This window comes from Carassius carassius, chromosome 37 (assembly GCF_963082965.1).
Source record: "Carassius carassius chromosome 37, fCarCar2.1, whole genome shotgun sequence".
Classification (NCBI taxonomy): domain Eukaryota; kingdom Metazoa; phylum Chordata; class Actinopteri; order Cypriniformes; family Cyprinidae; genus Carassius; species Carassius carassius.
In genome coordinates this window covers 7204835-7225793 of record NC_081791.1, presented here as the reverse complement: position 1 = coordinate 7225793, position 20959 = coordinate 7204835, and the positions used below count along the sequence as shown (strand labels likewise).

General features: G+C 38.2%; 1 protein-coding gene across 6 annotated transcripts in view; it reads left to right on the top strand.

Annotated features, from left to right (window-relative positions):
- Positions 1–20959, top strand: part of LOC132117903 (ankyrin repeat and SAM domain-containing protein 1A-like) — a 121637-nt gene that overhangs the window by 72581 nt on the left and 28097 nt on the right. For 4 of the 6 annotated variants that reach the window (XM_059527255.1, XM_059527257.1, XM_059527253.1 and 1 more), the window contains 4 exons: positions 4874–5373; positions 13710–13760; positions 15864–15933; positions 20552–20664. In XM_059527255.1, coding sequence (XP_059383238.1) covers positions 4874–5373; positions 13710–13760; positions 15864–15933; positions 20552–20664 — 734 coding nt within the window. Of the gene's footprint in view, positions 1–4873; positions 5374–9047; positions 9096–13709; positions 13761–15863; positions 15934–20551; positions 20665–20959 lie in introns of those variants that run through there. The other 2 variants (XM_059527256.1, XM_059527259.1) reach the window with 2 other exon arrangements.

Below are 20959 nucleotides of genomic sequence, written 5' to 3'. Positions count from 1 at the left end.
GCACCTGCAAGTGAGATCTCTGATTCTCTGAGTCAGTGCAGGAGAATTAAAGCGAAAGTGATGAAAACAGGCTAGTATATGAAGGCTGCACGGACAGAAGGCTGTTCTAATGTTTCTAATGTGATTATTTTTACAACAACATGAGCCGCTAAAGTTATCAACGTTACTGATATTCAAAATGGTAAGCAAGCACTGATTTGTTTACATTTGGTATATTTTTGTATGTCATGTACATACTTGTTTAATCTACAAATTGTCAGTCGTGTCTTCAGATACGAACAAATAATGTTCATCTTTCAGTTTAACTTCAATTAAAATCTATTACCGTATTTTCCATACTGTAAGGCGCACTTTTTTTCATAGTTTGGCTGGTCCCTGCGACTTATAGTCAGGTGCGACTTAATCAAAATTAATTTGACATGAACCGAGAGAAATGAACCAAGAGAAAACATTACCGTCTCCACCCGTGAGAGGGCGCTCTCGCCTCTCCTCTCGCGGCTGTAGATTGTAATGTTTTCTCTTGGTTCTTGGTTCTAAATAAATGCAACTTATAGAACAGTGCGACTTATGTTTTTTTCCTCATCATGACGAATTTTTGGACTGATGTGACTTATACTCAGGTGCGACTTATAGTCCGAAAAATATAGTCCGTTCTGTGTAGGTATCACGGTGTTAATACCATAGAATATTGTGAACGAATTTAACATAGATAATATACTATCAATATACTATTGATATCTGCTATTATAGACAGACAAAACACATGCAACACAATGTACACACATAAATGGGAAGTCCCAAAAATTTCCTTCCACATGAAAATCCAAAAGCATGCTATGAAGCACCGTCAAAAGCATGCCAAACCAACAGGTGGCGATATAATCTCAATCATAAAGCCATGTTGGCCAGTCAGAAGCATAAAAACGTAGTCAGTGCAGTGTGTTCAAGTGCAGCTTTTTGGTGGGAGCCGACAACACTGTTGGCTTTAGTCACCACTAGTTCTTTCCTTAAGAAGATCTTGATTGGTTCAAAATGATTTCTCAGCCTGATTGGTTGAAATTACCCCAAACTCCTCTAAAACCAGCCAACAGAAAAGTCTGACCAAGATAGCAGACCAATTAATAGTTAGAATAGTTAGAAACAGAGCTATGGGTTTTTTTTGGTTTGGAAGATGCTTTTATGTCATTGAACATTGAACAATTTAACCAGTGCATGCTTGTTGTTACTGGAAAAGGACATGTTGTTTGAATAAACACCTGACTTTCTCTTGGAGAAATGCTGGCTAAAGCCTTTTGTTTGGGTGGAGAACAGCACTGACTTCATCTTCTCCAGAGGGCCTTGTTGATTTAAATTGACGTCACAGGTTAGGCTTTGGGTCACAGACGCATACAAAGACTTGAGTCCCGAGCTGCCTGTTGTGTGTATGTTTTTAGGTCTGTCAGTTACATGAGGAAAGTGATTGTACCCGTGGCTCTGTATGTTCCTCCATCACACACGTCAGTGCCTCATGAAGTGGGTGGTTTATTCAATCCCAATGCTTTAGAAAACTTGAGAGATGAAGTTCAGAGGAGAGAGTTGCTGCATTGTAGTTTATCGTAAATCAAATATTATAGTTGAGTTCACTTATGCAGAAACTCACATTGCCACAAAGGTCCCAATGCTCTGATTTTGCTTCAAGATCCAAATTTTGCTTTGGATTTAAAAGTGCTTAAAAGCCAAAGGTTAGTCTTGGTCATTATTTGTTTCTCTGTATGTAGTTTTGTTCACTCTTTTCAGGGATGTGTGCTCTTTCAGATAGGCCTAATCACTGTGAAAGTGGGGAGAAAAATTAACATTTTCGCTATTTCTTCATTCATTTTGACAGAAGGGGACAATAGAGGGCAATAGAGTTTCCTAAATGTCTGTCTAACTGCAAAATTACACATTGTCTGAATAGCTCCTAAATTTAATTAAGAACTTTGTGCTTAAAAAAAAAAACATGTTCTAGATGGTATGACTATAACTAGCATAAATGAAATTCGGACATACTACATCCGCCATGTTGTCATTAGTCTCCTGTAGCGAGTCCTTCAGACTGGCAGCTTTCTTTGGCCAAGACCTGCTCATGAGGCCGATTGACTGACATGTCAAACAAGTCTGTGGGTTTGATGTCTGAGGCTGAGACTATGTTGTTATTAACTGCGATTCCATTACCCTTCAAATTGTGCAAACTTGTTGCGAATAAAAAATATGGGCAATGAAAACTTGTAAATTTTACGCAAATTTCGTAAGAAGGGCAATTCGAAAATAGCCAATTTGAAAAATATTTTATACAATGGAAACAGTTTTTTTTTTTTTTGTATTTACAGGTCACCTGCCATACTTAAAAATCACGTGGTTATTTTTTAATGCACTATAACATCCAAGAAACACTTCATACATGGCCACTCTCAACTATAAGGGGCTTTCCTTGCCAGTAATGCTTGGATAACTCCTTATTTACCTTGCACATGTCTGTGGTGCGTTACGGCTCCTACACGGCCACTGAATGCTGATTTCAGCAGTTCTAGTCAATGCTTGTGTTTATACCAGCTGTGCTGTGGCTTGTTTCAGAAGTGGCTCTCCTTCGACCTTCGTTGTAAAAATAATGGATACGCCATCATTTCGCAACAGTTAATTATAGTTTAATAGGGTAATTGTCACCTACTGTTCACTTTCAGAAAAAATTTCTGAAAAAAAAAACCGCTTGTCAGTGGGGCAGGACACTCAAAGTGTAACTTATTTATCCTTGATTGGATCATTATAGTACTATAAGAGTACATACTACTACCTTAATAGTATATATTACTACTCTAAGGTGCTAGTATGCACCCTTTATGGGTAAAAATGGTACAAAGGTGTCACTTTGAGGGTATTGCCCCAGTGACGAGCTGTTTTACCACTAAAGGTAAAATAACTGCACATTTTTTTCAGAGAGTGTTTATATAACTATGAATTCAGATGTTTTCACCTGCTGTATATTATGGAAGTAAGAATATTCAGATTGAAGGTTTTTTTTTTCATATAAAATGTATATATAAAAAAAACTGTTCACAAGGATTCTGTATAAACATTTATTAGTTGTCCTAAAAGTGAAAAGTGAGCGCAGAATTTTTTTCACTAATGCACACTGTAGCGCCCCCAGTGGTGATGCTGAGGAGGCAACTCTCTTTGAAATCAAGCTTGCATAGAAGTATTAAAGGTCCCATGACATGGATTATTTCCTTTTCTTTAAATGCTTTTTAATGTTTCCTTAGGTGTACTTATATTGTTAGTATGATTTTTACATTTAAAATTTAGAAATAAAAAGCATTCTTGTGATTGGCTGACATCTTTGCATTTGAAATGCGTATTACATGTGGACCCCTCTCAAATATATATATATATATATATATATATATATATACTTCAGCTGTCTAGATTAACGAATCGTGGATTTGTTGATTATATAATTATTTTTTCGATCTTTTCCCATCACATGAAAGACTGCAGTGATGAGTATTGAGTAGACAGAGTCTGTTTATCGCGTGGATGCAGTGATCTCGTCATTATTGCATCACGTTTTCTCTCACAAAATGCTTTCACCAGAACTAACAGCAAACACATGAATACAGTAAGAGCTCCGTTGTGCAGCATAACAGCGTCATTCATTATAACGGCAGTTTGGGCAAGTGTGCAGATATACTCGCGATGTGTGACAGCTCCGAAAAAAAGGGAGCGTTCTTTGATCGCTCTCTGTAGTTAAATCACAATTTAAATAACAGATTTGTTTCATGCTACTAAGAGAAACAACGTGAAGTTGATCGTTTAGTCACTGGCTTGATTCACTGATGCATAAACAGTATTAAACGATTTAGAAAGAAAGTCTGTGTGAACTTGAATAATTAGCTACACATCAGAAATCACTGATCACAGATCAGGCATTAATGAACACTGTTACGCACTGTTTGTGCCGGTGCTGTCGAATCCATATCATAAAAGTCTGTTTGTAACGCCTGTGCTGACATTGCGACTGAATTATATGTAAATATTTGGGCGGGCAAAGCAGAGAAAGGGGAGGTAACATTTCTCTTTACAACGTCACAAAGAGGAGATTCAAGATCAGACCGTTTGAGCTTCCATTTTCTCAAAGGCAGAGAAAGATAGAAAAATCTCGATTTACACCAATTAAAATTTCTAAAAACTTGGGGACCATATACAGGCTAGGGGAAGTCATATTAATGTTAAAAAACCTCAGAAAGTGAAATTTTCATGTCATGGGACCTTTAATGTACGTGCCTATGGTATGTTTCAGAGTGTAAGAAGAGATCTGTAAGTGTGCTGTTCTGGGAGAAGGACTTCTCATAATCACAAAGCAGGGGTTTAATTTTTAAGAACCCAACTCATAACGGCGTGGCAAAGTGGTGTTTGTAAGAAAAAGGGAGCGAGTGTGTTTCTTTCACAGTCATCTCTGTGGTATCCTGTTTTAAGCTTGCCACTCATAATGAAGGGAATCCTTAGTGAGGCATAACTTCTCTGGAAGCAAGCCTTATAAAGCTGTGTGCTTGTTAGCAGTGCAACAGAGAGAGAGAGACAGGGAATTGAACACAAACAGATCTCTATGGAGAAAAGTCAGCTGCTCATAGCCTGCGCTTGGAATTTTCTAACACAGGCACTCTGGAATTGGTTAGCCCAACTAACTTACTTTTCTTTCTTTCTGCATTTTTTCTCCCTCCCTTTTCCAGTCAGAAAACAACCCCAGATCTGTTTCAGGCACTGGACAGTAGTGGAGTGGGCGGTTTCATGTTATCTGGTCTAGATACGGCTCCACAGTCCGCCTGTAACTCTCTCACTCTCTCCTCTGTTCTCTTGACAGAGAGCTCCTCGCACGGTGAAGATACAAGCGCTGCTGTTCCTGAGCAGTTCACTGGTCTGCTTCACGGTTCCTCGCCGGTGGTCGACTGTCAGGAGGAAGCGTTCAGTCTGCCGTCCTCTGGAGTGAAGTCCGGTGAGGCTTCCAGCACTTCGACATCTGCCAGCTCCGCCCCCCTTCCCCATCCCAAATCGGCAGTCACCATGGAAACTATTCTCCAGGACACTGACCCCAAAGCTATCTACGCAACGGTCCACAAAGAGCCGCGGGATTCATCGAAACACAACTCACCGGCGCGCGATTCTCCACTGACGAGAAGGATGCCTCCGCCAGGTGATCTCAAACTAGCGCGTAGCCTTTCAAAGTCTGACTCCGACCTGCTGGTGTCTCCACCCGGTGAGGAAGAGACAGGGTTGGGCGGCCGAAGTGAGTCAGTGTCCAACTGTAGCACCACCAAGAGAAGGCTGGAAAAATCACCTTCATTCACTTCAGAATGGGACGAGGTAAGAGCTCCCCCTTGTGGCCTGGATGTACCGTTCTTATTACATTGTACACAAACACAAATAAATAGAATAAAGCAGAATTTCGAACACCAAAAATGTTTAAATGCCATTGGATGAAAGAGAAAATGAGCCGAAAATCCTGAAGAATTTTGTAGTTTGTTGTGTATTCTTTAGCACTTTTTTGTTGTAGCGTACTGGAGAGTTTACATTAGACTAAAGTCAGTTTGAGGTTTATTGAAAGATTATTATTCTATAATAATTAATTATTCATAGTTTATGATCATTTGTTTTAGAAAATAAGTTGGTTGATGTCAGAATTGCATTTGAGGAACTTTTAGGTTCCCAAAGCTGTAATTAAAATAATATTTAATACTTAAAAAAATGTTTCATCCTACATTATAAAATATACAATATTCTAAAGTTGTTTTTTTTACATCGCATTTAAAAATGTAATATAATCAATATCATTTTTCATTTGGGTGCATCACTGAAAGTAAAAATGTAATAATCTGTTAGTAATTGCACAGATAGAGTCCATTGGGAAAATGTATGAGATGCAGGAAATGACTGGTAAATGGTGACCATTCAGTCTGTCATTTCTCATTGTGTAGTGACTTAATGGGAAATGTGCATGCAAAAGCAGGTTCATACAAGCATCCTCTTTTCTAGTTTAAGGTCTGATGTTATCCGATAGTTTTTCTGGAACTTGAAACAGGAATGCTTTCCATAGACCACACAGCTGTACATTTCTGTGGAGTTAAATGAATGCTTGGTCCTCAATAGACCTTGTCTTTGTTATTTACGTTATATCAAGTCTTTCAACATTGTTTTGACATCCTTGTTATTAGCGCCTGTAAACCAGGTAAGTCTCACACAGTGTCCAAGCATGGATGCTTCCAAGAAAGGAGGTGCTATAAATTCCTTGCTTACATGGAGCTGAGCAGGTAATCTGCCAGACTGATGTCTTGAATCTGCAGAAGAACATAAACTTGTCTTCTTCCTGTGGTCTGCGTATGTTCATGATGTCAGATGATGTGAAATTGCCAGAAACAGTCTAAACAAACACCATCTGCTACGTTTAGGTGCGTGACAAGCTTCATATGCTTGAAACCGTAGTCCCACCACAAAAGTGATAGTTTGGTTAATAACACACTTTTTTTAACAGAAGAATGAATGTGTTTTAATAAATTATGAGCTTCACATTTCTGGATGCTTCCATTGTAAGTTTTTAACCCTAAATGCAGTTTATGCTGTTGATTAAGCTTAACTCGGCTTGGGACATTCCTTTAAAAATGACATATGTCCATTTCTTTGAGAAAAATGTCAAAGGAAATGTCTGTAATCCAGTCAGAGTTAAAGTGTCCTGTATTACCATTGCTCTGGCTTCAATCTGAAGATCTAGACACTGGATACAAACACAGAGGGACGGGCGCACAGTTTCCATCACCCTCGGTCTTACACTCTTACAGGCGAGACACTCGCAGGTAATGAGAGACTTGCCCAACACACTCAAGTGCACAGATGAATTGCTGAGAAGCATCGAGGGCTGAAACGCCATTTTTGTTTTCGTCTTGATGCTCATTAGACATGTTTGTATGAAAGCCCATTTCCGCCACTAAATAATCAATAAAACAAGGTAACTGCAAACTTTTATCTCTCTTCATCTCACTAACTTTTTTTTTTCTCATTCAAGTTTTCACGTTGTAATTCCGACTTTATTTCCCGTAATTGCGAGTTTGTCAGAATCGCGAGAAATTCAGAATTGTGAGATAAAGTTGGGCTTCAGAAATGGCCTTCCATATGTTTGACTCTTTTCTAACGCACACAATTGACTTAACGTAAAAAATAGCTAGTTGAAACCCATCAAATGTCTTGGGCGTAATCTGTTGAAATGATTCAATTCCATTGATATTCTGTTGATATTAGGAAGAACCGTGTTTTAATTATTTAATTATTTAATTATTGACTCATCTATAAAATGAATTTACCCCCTTTCACTAACCGTTTGTCGAAAAGAAAAGAACAGTCTTTTTTAAGCCCTGTTTTGTAGCCTTTTTGTATACATCTTTTTTTCGCAGTGTAACAGTTATACTCCCTGTCCATGTTTGTTACTCTCTCCTGCCCTCTGCTGGGATGCATCCACCCATCCATCCACCGTATCTCATCTGTCTGCATATAATTTCAGCATTTTATTTAGAAACAGGAGCTTGTGAAGAAACAGAAGCAGTGTTTTGTGATGTCAGTAATCGATTGTTTTCTTGTAAAGGTAAACTGTAGCAGCTGCAGCTTGTGAGTCTGGTGTGTGTGAGAGCCGCAGCGGTTCATGTGCAGAGCTGTTTGTTTGCCGCTTCAGTGAGTTGCAGCAGCAAACGAAGCACCCAGAGTGAATCATGAATCTTAATTCACTTTGCTCCCAGTGGATTTGTGCTCTTAATGAACACGCTTTTATTGACTAGCATCAGCGATTGCTTGATTTAAGGCAGTCAGTGATGGAATCAACTGATGGAGTCGTCATGAAATCAAAATCCTCATTGAAAATCTTGACTTTTAATTTGAAGATTCCTTAAATTTTAAATGTTTGTTTCATTACTGCAGTTTTTAATAGATTTGTATTAAATAATAAATCCAAAAATAAATAAATAATCGATCAGGTAAAACAGGCAACGCACAATTTCTGAAAAAAAAAAAAAAAATAGACATTCCATAGAATTCAATTGATTAGACATGATTTTTGATTGGTACATTTTAATTAAAACAATTATTACAGAATTCAGAAAATTAAAAATGTAATTAACCTTTGTTGTTAAATTATGGAAGTTTCATGATTTCAATAAATAAGATATGCTTTTTTTTTGTAATTTAATGATTGAATTCAATCATTAAATTGTAAAAAAAAAAAAAATGGGGGGGGGGGGGGGTGTAATGGAATTCAAGAAAAATAAAACCGTACTTGTTTTTGCCGCCTATCAAAAGTATATAATTTAAATGCTTACCTTTCCCCCCCATTATAGATCCAAAAGGCTTTACTTTCTAGGAGAAACTTTTTTTTTTTTTTTTTTTTTTTATCATCCAACTTCATCCAAATAATTCCAGATGGGTAAAAACAAATCTCACTCTACTTTAATAATGTGTCATTCAACTCTGAAATGCGTCAAATCTCAGATGTGAAATGATTGTAAATGTTGACTTTGAATCAACAGAAGCGTCGTCGCAGCAGAGTTTCTCTCCATATGCTGTCTTGTGTGTTTGGGCAGTCAGTCCTGCAGTGCCTAATGTCCAAACAGCAGTCTGTCATCATTTCTCTTGTCTGTTTTCTGTCTCTCTCCTCCCCCAGCGGTCACGGCTGGCTGGTCCGGGACACTTCGATGCCCTGAGTGACAGCGTGTGGGTACAGGAACGTCTGTCTCTCTCTCTGTGTGTGTGTGTGTGTGTGTGTGTGTCCTCGTCCTCTTTGCACACACTAATTTTTCATTGAAAGGAGATTTTGACTTGCATGAGGGTGTGTGTGTGGTGGGGTTGGGCCGTCCCAGGATTATACCGTGTGGGAAGCTGTCTGTATGGGCCAGCAAGTTTAGGAAGGGGAGGTTTGCTCTGGATGTGGAGATGCAGTTAGCCCGAGGGAGTTAAACGAGTGAGTCTCCTCTCCTCTGTACGTCTATGCATTCACCCCTTTTGCCGTCCCGTCCCGTCTTGGCCCAATGGCTGCCCCCCGACCAGCATTTGTGAGTGTGATGGTTTTCTTCCTATCAGCTGCCTTTGATAGATGACGACGTTGTGTTTTTAAAACGGTTGTTGTGTACATGAGATTGATGTCCACACATTCTCAGTGGTGAATGTCTTGGGAGGATTTATTTGGCTCTGGAGAGATGGATTTATTAGAAAACGTAGAAAGAATGATTCCAGCAGTTGTTTTGGTCAGTTTGCTTTTACTGGGAAAGTTTACTCAAGTTGACACTAATTTTTAAATCCTCCAAAAATCTTTTCTTTTTTTTTTTTCTTTTTTTTTTTCTAAATATTTATGTATTTTTGTTGGTTGTTTGTTTTATTTTACATAACAATTGCATGGTAGTGATTAGTTTTTTCTTTTTCTTTCTTTATTTTAATTTTTTTAATAAAATGTTTTGTTGTTGCCGAACACTGTTTGCTATCATTTAGATCTTCCCTTACTCTTTTTTTGACTAAACCAATGTCACATTTCTGCAATTAGTGCCTTTTATTAATGAATGTTTCTTTCTGACAAAACCGTTTTTGGCCATTTAATTTATTTCTGTAAACCTGTAGGATTAATTTAAACACGATTACCGATTGTTGTTGTTGTTGTTGTTGTTGTGCATGAACAGTTTTTTTTGTCTGTTTTGTTTGTCATAATTTAAATCCCCAGACTTTTACCATGACTTAATTAGTATAAAAATTGTTTTGTGTAAATTAGATTTTCCATTTGCTGTGATATTTTTTCCCCTATATATATATATATATATATATATATATATATATATATATATATATATATATATATATATATATATATATATATATATATATATGCATATATATATATATATATATATATATATATATATGCATATAAATGCATATTTTGATGATTAGCATGCAAAAATAGTTTTGTAAATAAGTATATTATTTTATCAGTTCGCAGTGATTTGCTTTTTATATTTGTAAACTTGCTACGAATCGTAAGACCAATTTGACATGCTTCATCAATTAGCATAAACAATGATTTGTGTCAAGTTTGCTTTGCCAAAAAGTTTTTTGCCGGTGTTTGCTACAGTTTTGAAACTTTCGAGTTTGTCACATACTTTGAAGATTTAGGGTTTCCATTTGTTTTGACAGAACACTTTTACACCAGCATTTCTGTGATTTAAATGAGCATTTCTAAAATTGCTGCAAATTGTAAAACAAATTTAGCATGCTTCAAAGATTGTCCTACGAAATAAAAATTCCTCTAATGTTTGCTTTTAATATATTTCTCTAAACTTTGAAAAGTTTCAACAGTTCAGAATACAACTTTTGTAAGATTCGCCATTGCTTGCTACAATTTTAATTGACCTAAACTGACCAATTAGCTGAATTTAAGCGATTAGCGCGTGAAACAGCTCTCCGTAAAGGAGATTTCCACTGTGTTTGCCAGTGTTTGTGATGTGACACTGATGACAGAGAAAGGCTCTTCTGCACGGCTCTGGCTCGACTGGCACCTGTCTTGGCAGGAGTCTGCTCTTGTTGAACGGATGGCAGCTTGGCTCTTTTGTGACTGGTTCTTGCCACTCGGTCTTTGTCCTTTCGCCCTTTTGTTTGCCCATGTCAGCCTTGCCAGATGCCTGGAGTCTTTGTAGTGGCACAGCGGTTATCTATTCTGAAGAGGGCCACAGACACACAATCCTCCCTGTATGCTCCCCACGGCTCGACTATACTTCAGCTGTCGACCTGTGACTCCAGCGCAGCCTTTGACTCTGCCATTGTTTGAGCTGTTTACCATGAAGAGGCCCTTACCGGCCCCTCACAATGAATCGCTCTCTACATTATCTCAAGAAACTGACTACAGGCCCTGAGAATCAATAACTGTGTGTGTGTGTGTGTGTGTGTGTGTGTGTGTGTGTGTGTGTTTTGAACCCATGGGCTGGGGACCACCGGCTGGACTCACAGGTCTAGTTCTTCACTGAGGTGCATTAATGCTGCCTGCTGGTCTGCTCATGGGAATCTGAATTGGGTTTTCAGTTTTTCAGTACAATTTTTGTATTGGTTGAGAGTGGCCTGCAACTCAAGGTTGTGTGTGTGTGTTTAAACACTGTCTCCTCAGATGCTGATCAAAATCTGTGTTGTGTATTTAATTATGTATTTTCTGTTACTCCTTGTGGGTTTGATGTGGGTTATTTTATAGGATAACCACCCAAGCTGTATTCTTCATGCATGTCAATGAGTCACATCTAATGTGTCAGACTGAAGATCAAACAAGACACGCTGAGCTCTTCACTAAACTTATACCCCTCGACTAGTGTCTGTCAGCTCTGGTTCTCTGAACCGCTTTACCAACAAACTTTCCTTACAGTAAATAGTCACGTTTCTAATAATGCACCCTAATTAATGTTATAACCAATTCTGAGCTTGTCACATTCTCAGTAGCTCCACCCACAGTGGATAACATAAGGGCAGTGCAAATAGATTTCATAATTGCGTCGTCATATTTTTCAGTGTGCAGATCTACACTATTGTTTGCACGTTTATTTAATATTTTTGCAAATAAAAAAAATGCTTTCTGCTACCAGAAAGGTACTGCTCAGCTTAATTGAGCATGTTTTATGATATAAAAACCTATTGCACTGAATTTTGCAGATTTTAACTTTTTCTCACCCTCACTGGCCCAGAGAAGTATTCTTTTACAACCAGTGCACTTCTATTGTTATATTCCTTTTCAAGCTAGTATTTTGTTATCTTTAGCTGTGTGTGTGTGTGTGTGTGTGTGTGTGGTGGGGGGTTGGTGTGTGATCTGTTTTACAAACACAAGCAGTATACTGTATGATGCAGGCTCTCTTGCTGATGCAGAAAACATTTAATTATTTAGCATTTATTCACTCATTTATTTCCTTTGCAAGCAGTATTTCTCAGTTTGGTTCATTAATTGAGCCGTGCATAATGCGCGTGTGATTATAACACGCCTTGCCTTATTTGCATGCAGCACAGTTCATCTGGACTAAGTTCGAACCTGTCAGCCTCTGGAGCTCTCCGGCTCTGTTTAGAGAGTCACAGATAATGACAAACCTGATCTTGCTTGGGCTTCCTCAAGCATGATCAGGTGTGTTTTCTGAAGCTACACCTAAGAGAGAGATATTTTTCTGATTTTAGGAAGCGGTCTTATCACATTTGGACCGGCATTGGTGTTGAATTGCCTCTAGATGGCTCTATGTAATCCATGTTAGTTTTCTTCTTTAGTTCTTTTAATCACAGCTTATATTATGACTTATGTTTGGTGGAGCAGAAATGAGACAATTCATTAAAAAATCCATATACAGTAAAAACATTCGGTACATACATCGAATAAGATTCAGAGATGGGTTAAATGTGCTTAGTTTTCAGTGTCATGATGCAAAAACTTAATCATCCCAAAAAAAGCTAAATCAAATGGATGTCCTTCTTTAAATTTTGGGGTGAAATATGACCTGGATATGTTCTTGATTCACCCAGTTATGTAAGTCTCCAAGGCTAATTATACTTAAGCATTTATCTGCAGTGAAATATATCACTAGCTCACATAGACGTCAGTTCGTTATTCATCTTCTTTTCTTTTCCAATTGTGTGAAAAGGTCAGCAGACACACTGATTAAATTGAAGAATACTGATGTAGATAAATATGAGAGCCTTTGCATTTTCAAACAAGAGGCAAAGCATTTGTGGCAAAGAGGAGTTTGTGTTGGGGTTTGCTGCTGAAATAGGGTTAAAAGTCAGACCTTTTTTTAAATGTTGCATCTGCAGTCGTCATTCACAGGTTCTACACTTCCTGTTTCATATATGCTTGTTTATTTCATATTTTGATGTTTTCCGCTAGCAGAAAGATAGCTTGATTGAGCATGCTGTGTCATATTTAAAAACCCAGTGCATTGAATTTTGCATTATGCAGTACAGAGAAATACAAAAATAGAAAAAAATAAGATTCCCTGTGTCAATAAATACCATTTTAAGTCAGTAAATCTCTCTTTATCAGTCAAGGTGAAATCAGTTTGGACTAATTAATACTGACGCTTTATTTTAGCTTTTTTTATACTACATTTATTCTATTAGCCATCTTTGACAAACTCGTATCATTTGATCACTAGCTATAACGGTGTGAAAATTTGTAAAAGACAGGAAGTGAATATCCGATTAGGTGCGGTGAGCGCTGTAGCAGATGCACTGGATATTGTAAATGAGAAAACTGTGCTGTGGGACAGAGAGATGTCAGACATAACTGATGACTCGTCTGCCTTCTGATGGATTCTGGATGAGACCGGAATGAAAAAACTTCACTCAGCTTATCTTTAAATCAAAAAACTCTTCTGTTGTAGATGGAGCTAGAGCGCTGGGATCAAAGCGTTCCCACTTTCCAAGTCTACTTTTCTTTTCTTTTTCTTTTTTTGACAGCCATTCAAGTGTTTGTGTGTCTTCAAAGGGTTTATTTCTGGAACACGGTCACTGAGGTGTCAAACCAACCTGTGGGTCACGGTTATATTTAGTTCCCATTAACTGTATTAAAGAGTTTCTCAGTTGGGCCATTGTCAAGGGTCAAACTTTGTTCTCCCTTTAAGCAAAAAATAGCAATTGAACAGAAGTTGGTTTTCTCCCTGCAGAGACAGAGGCATTCCCTCTCTATTCCATGGAGACAGCGGCCGTCCCAAAGAGTAAGACCCTCCACACGTCCCTCTGGCTTGCCGTCCACATCTGCTGTTTCTCTGCTCTGTGCTGCTGCTCGCTGGTTTTTACAGATTCTGCAGAACCAATATTACTGATAGCAAAGTTAAATGGAGCTGTTCTTGTGATTTAAATGTTTTGCAAATGAATAGTTTACAAAGAACTCTTAAGATTAAATTTTTGTTAAAGTGGTTAGATACACATTCTCTTATGTTTTACTCGCCACCATGGCTTTTCAAACCTGTATGACTTTCTTCTGTGAATGTAGAAGAAATGTTGAATAATGGTGATAACAGTTTTGGTTCCCATTGACTTCCTTTATATTTTTTGTCCATGCAATGGAAGTCATTGGGAACCAAAACTGTTTGGTTACCAATGTTCTTCCAACTCCTTGGGTGAACTATTACTTTAACTAAAACTAAAACTAGTAAAAATCACCTTTGTTAAATTAAATAATGCTGTAAAAAATTAAAATAAAATTAAGAAAATTAAATTAAATACATAAAGCAAGGTATATTGAAATGTAAAATGTAAAAAAAAAACTAATAAAATAAAAAAGCTCTTAAAAATTACTAAAACCTGAAATGAAGATAAAAATAGAAAAATAAAAGCTAATTCCAAATGTTAATAAATGGTTGTGATGTCTCTTTCTTCTGTGTGAGGAAAAAGGAGATAATTTTCAGAATGTTCATGCTGTTCTTTTTCATAAAAAAAAGTAAAAACAAAAAAAGCCCATACAGTCTTCTGAAGAGATTATATTATAATAGTTTTGTATGAAAAACAGATTCGAATTAAAGTAAGGACTCACTGAAAACTTTACCATCACGCATATGCTTTCATGCTATGGAAGAGAGCAGCTTGAATGTTCTTCAAAATATCTTCTTTTGTGTTCCTCTGCAAACCTTTTTATTTTTATTTTATTGTATTGTATTTTATTTTAGGTGAAATATTTGTCACTACATTTTTTTTAAACCATGTCAGTGTCTTCTCGCAGCTCTCTCTCAGCTTTTCTTGGCAATGGTGGCAGGATTCAAATCTCCTTTTTCTGTCTACCGCTGTCTTTTTTGACCTCGCTACTTTGGATAAGATATTGCTCGGCAGCTTTGCTGTCTCTTAAAATGAATCGCTTTCTTTTACTAACTCATAGTTCATTATTTTTTACATTTCTGCCAGTGTTTAAAATCAGCCACACAGACTCATTATCCCCCAGTTAAAAGAATTTCAAATGCCTCGTCACCTCCTCCATTGTCTTCATATTACATAACTCCACTGTTGTACTGAAGAATTAGGAGCTGTTTCCACACATCAGTAGATTCATTAACTGTTAAGGACAGATCTTAATCCCATTGACTGGGATACGGCTTGTTTTTGATGTTAATTCATTTTTTGTGATTGAATTAATGAATTTCCACATTAAAATGACAACCCAGACTGGGCTAATGTAATGTAATCAGTGTCCTTTCAGTTACCACAGCAGTCTGTCAATCACTGAAAGGTGTGGATGTCATGATCAATGAATGCTGACTCCAAGTAAAGACTTGCTTACATGTCTTTAGACTTTGCTAACTTTCAGAAATATCCTGCTTGGCTAAATTGCATTGATATATTCAGATGCAAGGCAGAATTCCTACTTTTACCCTTATATCTTTTCAGACGGTGTTGTGTAGTCTGACATTTAACTGGTTGGACTGCTGATTGATGATGATGAATATATGAAATGACATCCTGGACATGTTGTTCTCTTGTTCTCCTGAATGTTTACAAGTTTAGCTGTTTGTCTTGGAGTGTTTGGACTCTAGATTGTATTTCATGTTTAAGCTTGGGTAGTTGACTGACACTAAGTTCACCTGTGACTAAGTATTGGTCAGGGCTGGTGCAACCAAATATTTCACTGTTTCCTATTTGCATTATGCATGATTCTTATAACCTTGATGGTGTTTTCTAAGTCGGATTTGTTGGTGCACTACTGCTTCGTCTGCTCTGCTGGGAAATCATGAATGCAAAGTTTTAACATAAATCGCAGCTGCTTTTTTCACACTGCACTGTGGTTAGTGTCTTCATTTGGTTTCACTGTGTTTGTTTTTTGCTTACAGATTGAGAAGATAATGACCCTAATTGGAGCCGGCATCGACTTTTCCAAAGACCAGGAATGCCCTGTCACAGGTATATTTTTTGTTTAAAATAAATAAACCAAAAATATCACTTTTTAAATCTGATCTTTAGAAAATCTCAAAATAAATATCAAATTCTCATTGTACATTATTATGTAGAGATGTTTGTTTTTTAGATTTAATATCGGCAAAAACATGAAAATAATTGTCAGCTTATAACTACAGGTTCACGAAAACCTTATTGTGCTTTATAATGTGCCTTTTGTGCAGATTAACAGTAACGGAATAGTATGCACAATATCGGATTTGGATCGGCCCATCTAACCGATCTGACAGAAAACGTCAGTATCGGAGCCGATATCCAATATGAGTATCGGAATGGCGCATCCCTATTTATTATCCTACATCCATTACAGTGTACAAAACAATCCTTCTGAATTGTAATATTGTTAAAGGAGAACGCTTTAACAATATTACTGTTTGCCTACTATTAATAGTTAAGTCCTCTAGTTTAATTTTACACTAAGTAGAATCAATAACTAAGGCGCAAGAGGATAGTGGGTGCATTTGAATGAAATGTGAGAGATCGCAGTGGTGTGATATAAGAGATGTGATAGAAGCACCGGCCTCAAATACCTGGATAAGCAGTGTGTTATCCAGTAATGCTGATGCCAACAGTTGTTGTCATGTAATAACACACTAGGGCTGTCAAAAAATAACTTTTTTATTTTCAATGTTTGTTGAATTTAAAATAAAAATGCATTCGAATTTTAGTTTTGCGTTAGGCTGCCTCATCAGTGGCACACAATATGCGATGACGATGCAAGTGTCGTTGCATTTTAATGTTTTTCATATCTTATCCAGCTGAACCCACTATCCCACTGAACCCACAGTAAACTGTAATATTAACAGAAATCCTACAAAAAATACTGCTCCGGGTAACCCGTGACAGACACTAAAAGTTTATCCTCCATCATAGCAGTCTCCAGACTTTCTAAGCAACGGTAAAGTTTCATCATCACAATGGAAGGCCCGCCTCTCTGTTCATTTGATTGGAAATTTGAAAAAAAAACGTGAATGACGTCGGGTGCTTTTTCTGCTCAGAGTTGATTTTTTTTCAACGTCAGGTGCTCAGCAAAAAACCGCTCGTAGAACGCTCACTGCCAACTGAAAACAATTTAACCTCTCAATGCAAAAAAATGCATTCTGTCTGATCAGGGCCTAATTTAGTTTTTCAGCCATTTTGACAGCCCTACAGCACACATCAGAATGTCGCGACTGACCAATCAGAGTTAAGTAGCCCATTCCAGAAAGCCATTCAATAAATATCTGGATAACATCATGTGCTATCATTACCAATTCCAAATGCTCATTCAGGTACCAAAAGCAAACAGCCAACAGCACAAGGATGCACTTATGGTGTTCTGTAAATGCTACTGAAAAATCATAACCCCGAAAGCTTAGCTTAAAGGTGTGCTATAAATGAATTGTGCTTATAAATGGCTGTTGAGATGGCACTCTCACTTGAAACGGAGTAGAAACTTGGACCCGGAAAGTGGATTGTCTTTAATTGAGAAGAGAAGAAACAGTGTTTTTTTTTTTTTGTTCTGTTACTTCTCATTGTACTCAAAGCTTTGGCCTCCTAGTTGTAGCTGACCATCACATGTCTTCCTGGATTGTATGTTTTAAATGAGGATCCCCTATGAAATGAGACCTGACCAAGCAATCCAGCAATGAAACTCAATAACCTATTGATGGGCAAGAAAAAGATGAAGGCCAAGTCCAGAAGAGTTACATTAGTAAACAGAGGAAATGAGGTTGGCTGGTCCTTTAAATGGAGAATGAGAAATCCCAGTGTGCAGTTGAAGGACAAGGGGACACTTGAGAGTTAAATCAATGGATGCTGAGACACTTGATGATTCCACCTTGGTGATGCATGACCTTGTTTTGTATGGATGCAGCTTATTGACCTTCCTCTGGATTTAACCAAACTACAGCAATCGAGAACAGAGGGGCCGTCATGCTTGCTGTACCATTCACTCCCGTTTGGCAACTCCTGCAAAAATGGATGGGAACGCTGCTGTAAGCCTCAAATAAAGCACCCTTCTCACATCAGTGTATCTTAAAACCTGTAAAAAACCTTTTCAAATGGTGTGTCTCTCTGCAAGGGGCCTTTGTGTTCCAACTGGGTTCATTGGCCCATATAAGTGCAAAGCCTAGCTAGAGGATCAGTTCTTCATCTGTCCTTGGTCACATTGCTCTGCCTCTGACCTCATTTCCTGTTTCCTGCAGGCATTCCTACTTGAACATGACTCTTGGTTTTTAATTTTATTAGTGGTGCTTACTAAACCAACATTTATTACTTTTGCTCTCACTGATGTTAGACATTTGGACAAAACTGTAAACAAAGTATTATTCTGCGAAGGTCCTGCACTGTTTGTGCTTTCGATATAAATGATACCATAAATCATGTGGCTTGTTGAGGAACGGTGCTTTTATTCTAAGAACTCATTCTAATTTTTGGATAAGCAATAAAATGGGAAAATAAATCTGGGGAGGTTTTGTTAGAAGCCAGCAAACCACCATCTAAATACCTCAGATAATGCTCTAGCATACTTATCTGGGTACATACTTATCTTGTGCCATTTAGCTAGTCATAATGCTTTTTTGGAATCTGAAGTGTGATAACGTATCATCATTTGAGCACTACAGAACTTTGACTTTGCTTGCATCTTCTAATTCCACTGGAGAACTCTGTAACTAGTGGTTTTGCAATTAATTTATAAGGTATTTGTCACATCATCAAAACAGTATTTCATTAATAAACTCCTGCAACAGGATAGTTGGCTGGGTTTTTCTGCTTTGTTTCTGTCCATGTGGATAAAGGTTCTAAAATATTAACATGCATGTGTGTCAGGGGAATTAGAAGAAGAACTGCCTTGCAGCTTGGCAGTAAACCCAGAACTAGGTCCGCCAGCCTAGAAGCTCTGCATATGCCTCTGTGTTTATTCTTTGCTTTCTGGGTACACACTGTTAAGTTTTGTTTCTTTAATCAATGCCTCTAATATTGTTACCATAGTCAACAATATTCTGATGTAAGAGCAATGGTCCAAGTTGGGTCAATGAACCGGACAAAGGTTTGATGAGTCCTTAGATAATGGACAGCAGGCCCGCAGTCTCTTTTAGGGGAAGAGAGAGCAAAGCAGGGAGGGGAGGAGACTGGGAGAGGGAGGGGGAGCAGGAGTGAGGGAGAGAGAGGAGACGGAGCAGGAGCGCTGCAGAGCAGAATTGACAGTGTCCGGTTGAACAAGGAGACCGCACCTTCGGATTGCTGCTGCATTTCTTACCACATCCAGACTTGTTCGCACTGCAAGTGTGTCAAGTTTTACAGGCATTTTTTGGAGCAGGCAAACACCCAACTGACCTTGCATTGCTAATTCAACAGCAGCCACGACGTCTCGAGGAACTAGATGATAACGAGATGTCTGCAACATACTCTGAGGATTGACTGATGTGGGACGAGCACCCGCTTTCTCTGTTTGAACCTCTATAGGACTTTGGGAGACTTTTGTCGTGTTGGAAAAGCAAGTCTTGTACTTTTGCAGTTGGGTGTCTCTGATTAAGTTGAATGACTCGGGTGGATACTACATCTCATTGGTTTTTCCATTCGCTTTTGCTTTTAATTCGGTTTTCATTTTTTGGTAAGGCTTACATTTAGTGCCGTCTTCTGCATCTAAATTTAATCAAACTCAGACATTTTTGTTTTGGGATAAAGTTGGAATCAAAACTTTTATTTGAGCAAAGACTCAGAGATTGCCTACATCTCATGTTCCTTTGATCCTGAGAATCACAGACTTTGTGCAATGCAAGTCATGCAATCCTGCCTGGCTTTTAAGTAGCGCTATCATAGGGATTGGATTAGAAGTTCATTTGCATGTGCAGTATGCAAGTTAAGAGATTCCAGGCTTACGTTAGAGTCCCATAGCAATTTTTAGTCACTCTTAGGAGATCAGGAGATTGTAAAGATCGTTTGACATCGCTTGGAAGTAATGACTGTTTGAGAAGTTTACTTGTGCATCTATCTGCGCATGGACACCCATGAGAGAATACCAACTTTCAATCATCTGTTTGTTATGCTCTTCCTCATTAAACACCACAGTCAATTAGGACTTGCAATGGTGGATCTGCAAACTCACATTTCACGTTTGGGATTATAAGGAAACTGGATTGATTATAATGGTGCACATCGTCTTCTGTGACTTTTTGGGTTGTGAAATCAAAACTTTGATTCATAGGGTGATTTCTGGGCTCAAATGGAAACTTTGATAATTGCTGGTATTGGCACCCAGTAGTACTTCATAGTAATATCTCAAATGTAAATTGATTCAACATAATGTGGAGTCTAAATCTGTGATCAGTCCCAGCGTTGGGCCCATCTTCTTCCCAGATTCGGCAACAACAAACTTCATTCTTAGCCAGCGTGGTTTCGCCCCTGCTGTGGGAGCGGCCACACCTCTCGGCCGGGATCCTGTCGCCTCTGCCATCTTGGTGTTTGTGCTCTCGGCACTGTTGGCCGAGGATGATGTGGCAGTGCCACGTCTCTTCCTCCGACTGCCGATGCTACCGTCTCAATGGTTTTTCGCTGCTCAAGCGCCTTCCTCTGTCTGCAGGTGGATCCGGGAGGCTGCTTGAACAGCCGGTCGGGGATTGGTTGGAGCATATAGGCCTTCCACAGTATGAGAGCAAGCTACTGCTCAATGGCTTTGATGACCTGCGATACATGGTGAGTAACTCCTAACTAATTGTCTATTACAAATAAAAGCATTTCACTTTGCTACTCTACCTGTACCTACTGTACCGTGCTACCTAAAAGTTTTCTATGCCTTATCCTTTAAGAAAATGACCACACATTACTTGTCATCAAAGAGCTTTTTTATGTTTTGCATGCCAGCTTTGATTCTGGTGCTGGATCATGGCCAGTTACTTTGATAATGCCTTCATGCAAACACTCAGAAAGAGAGTTTTCTAGTACCTTGAATAAATAATCATTAAGTGTTTACAAGTATGCAGCCGTAGCA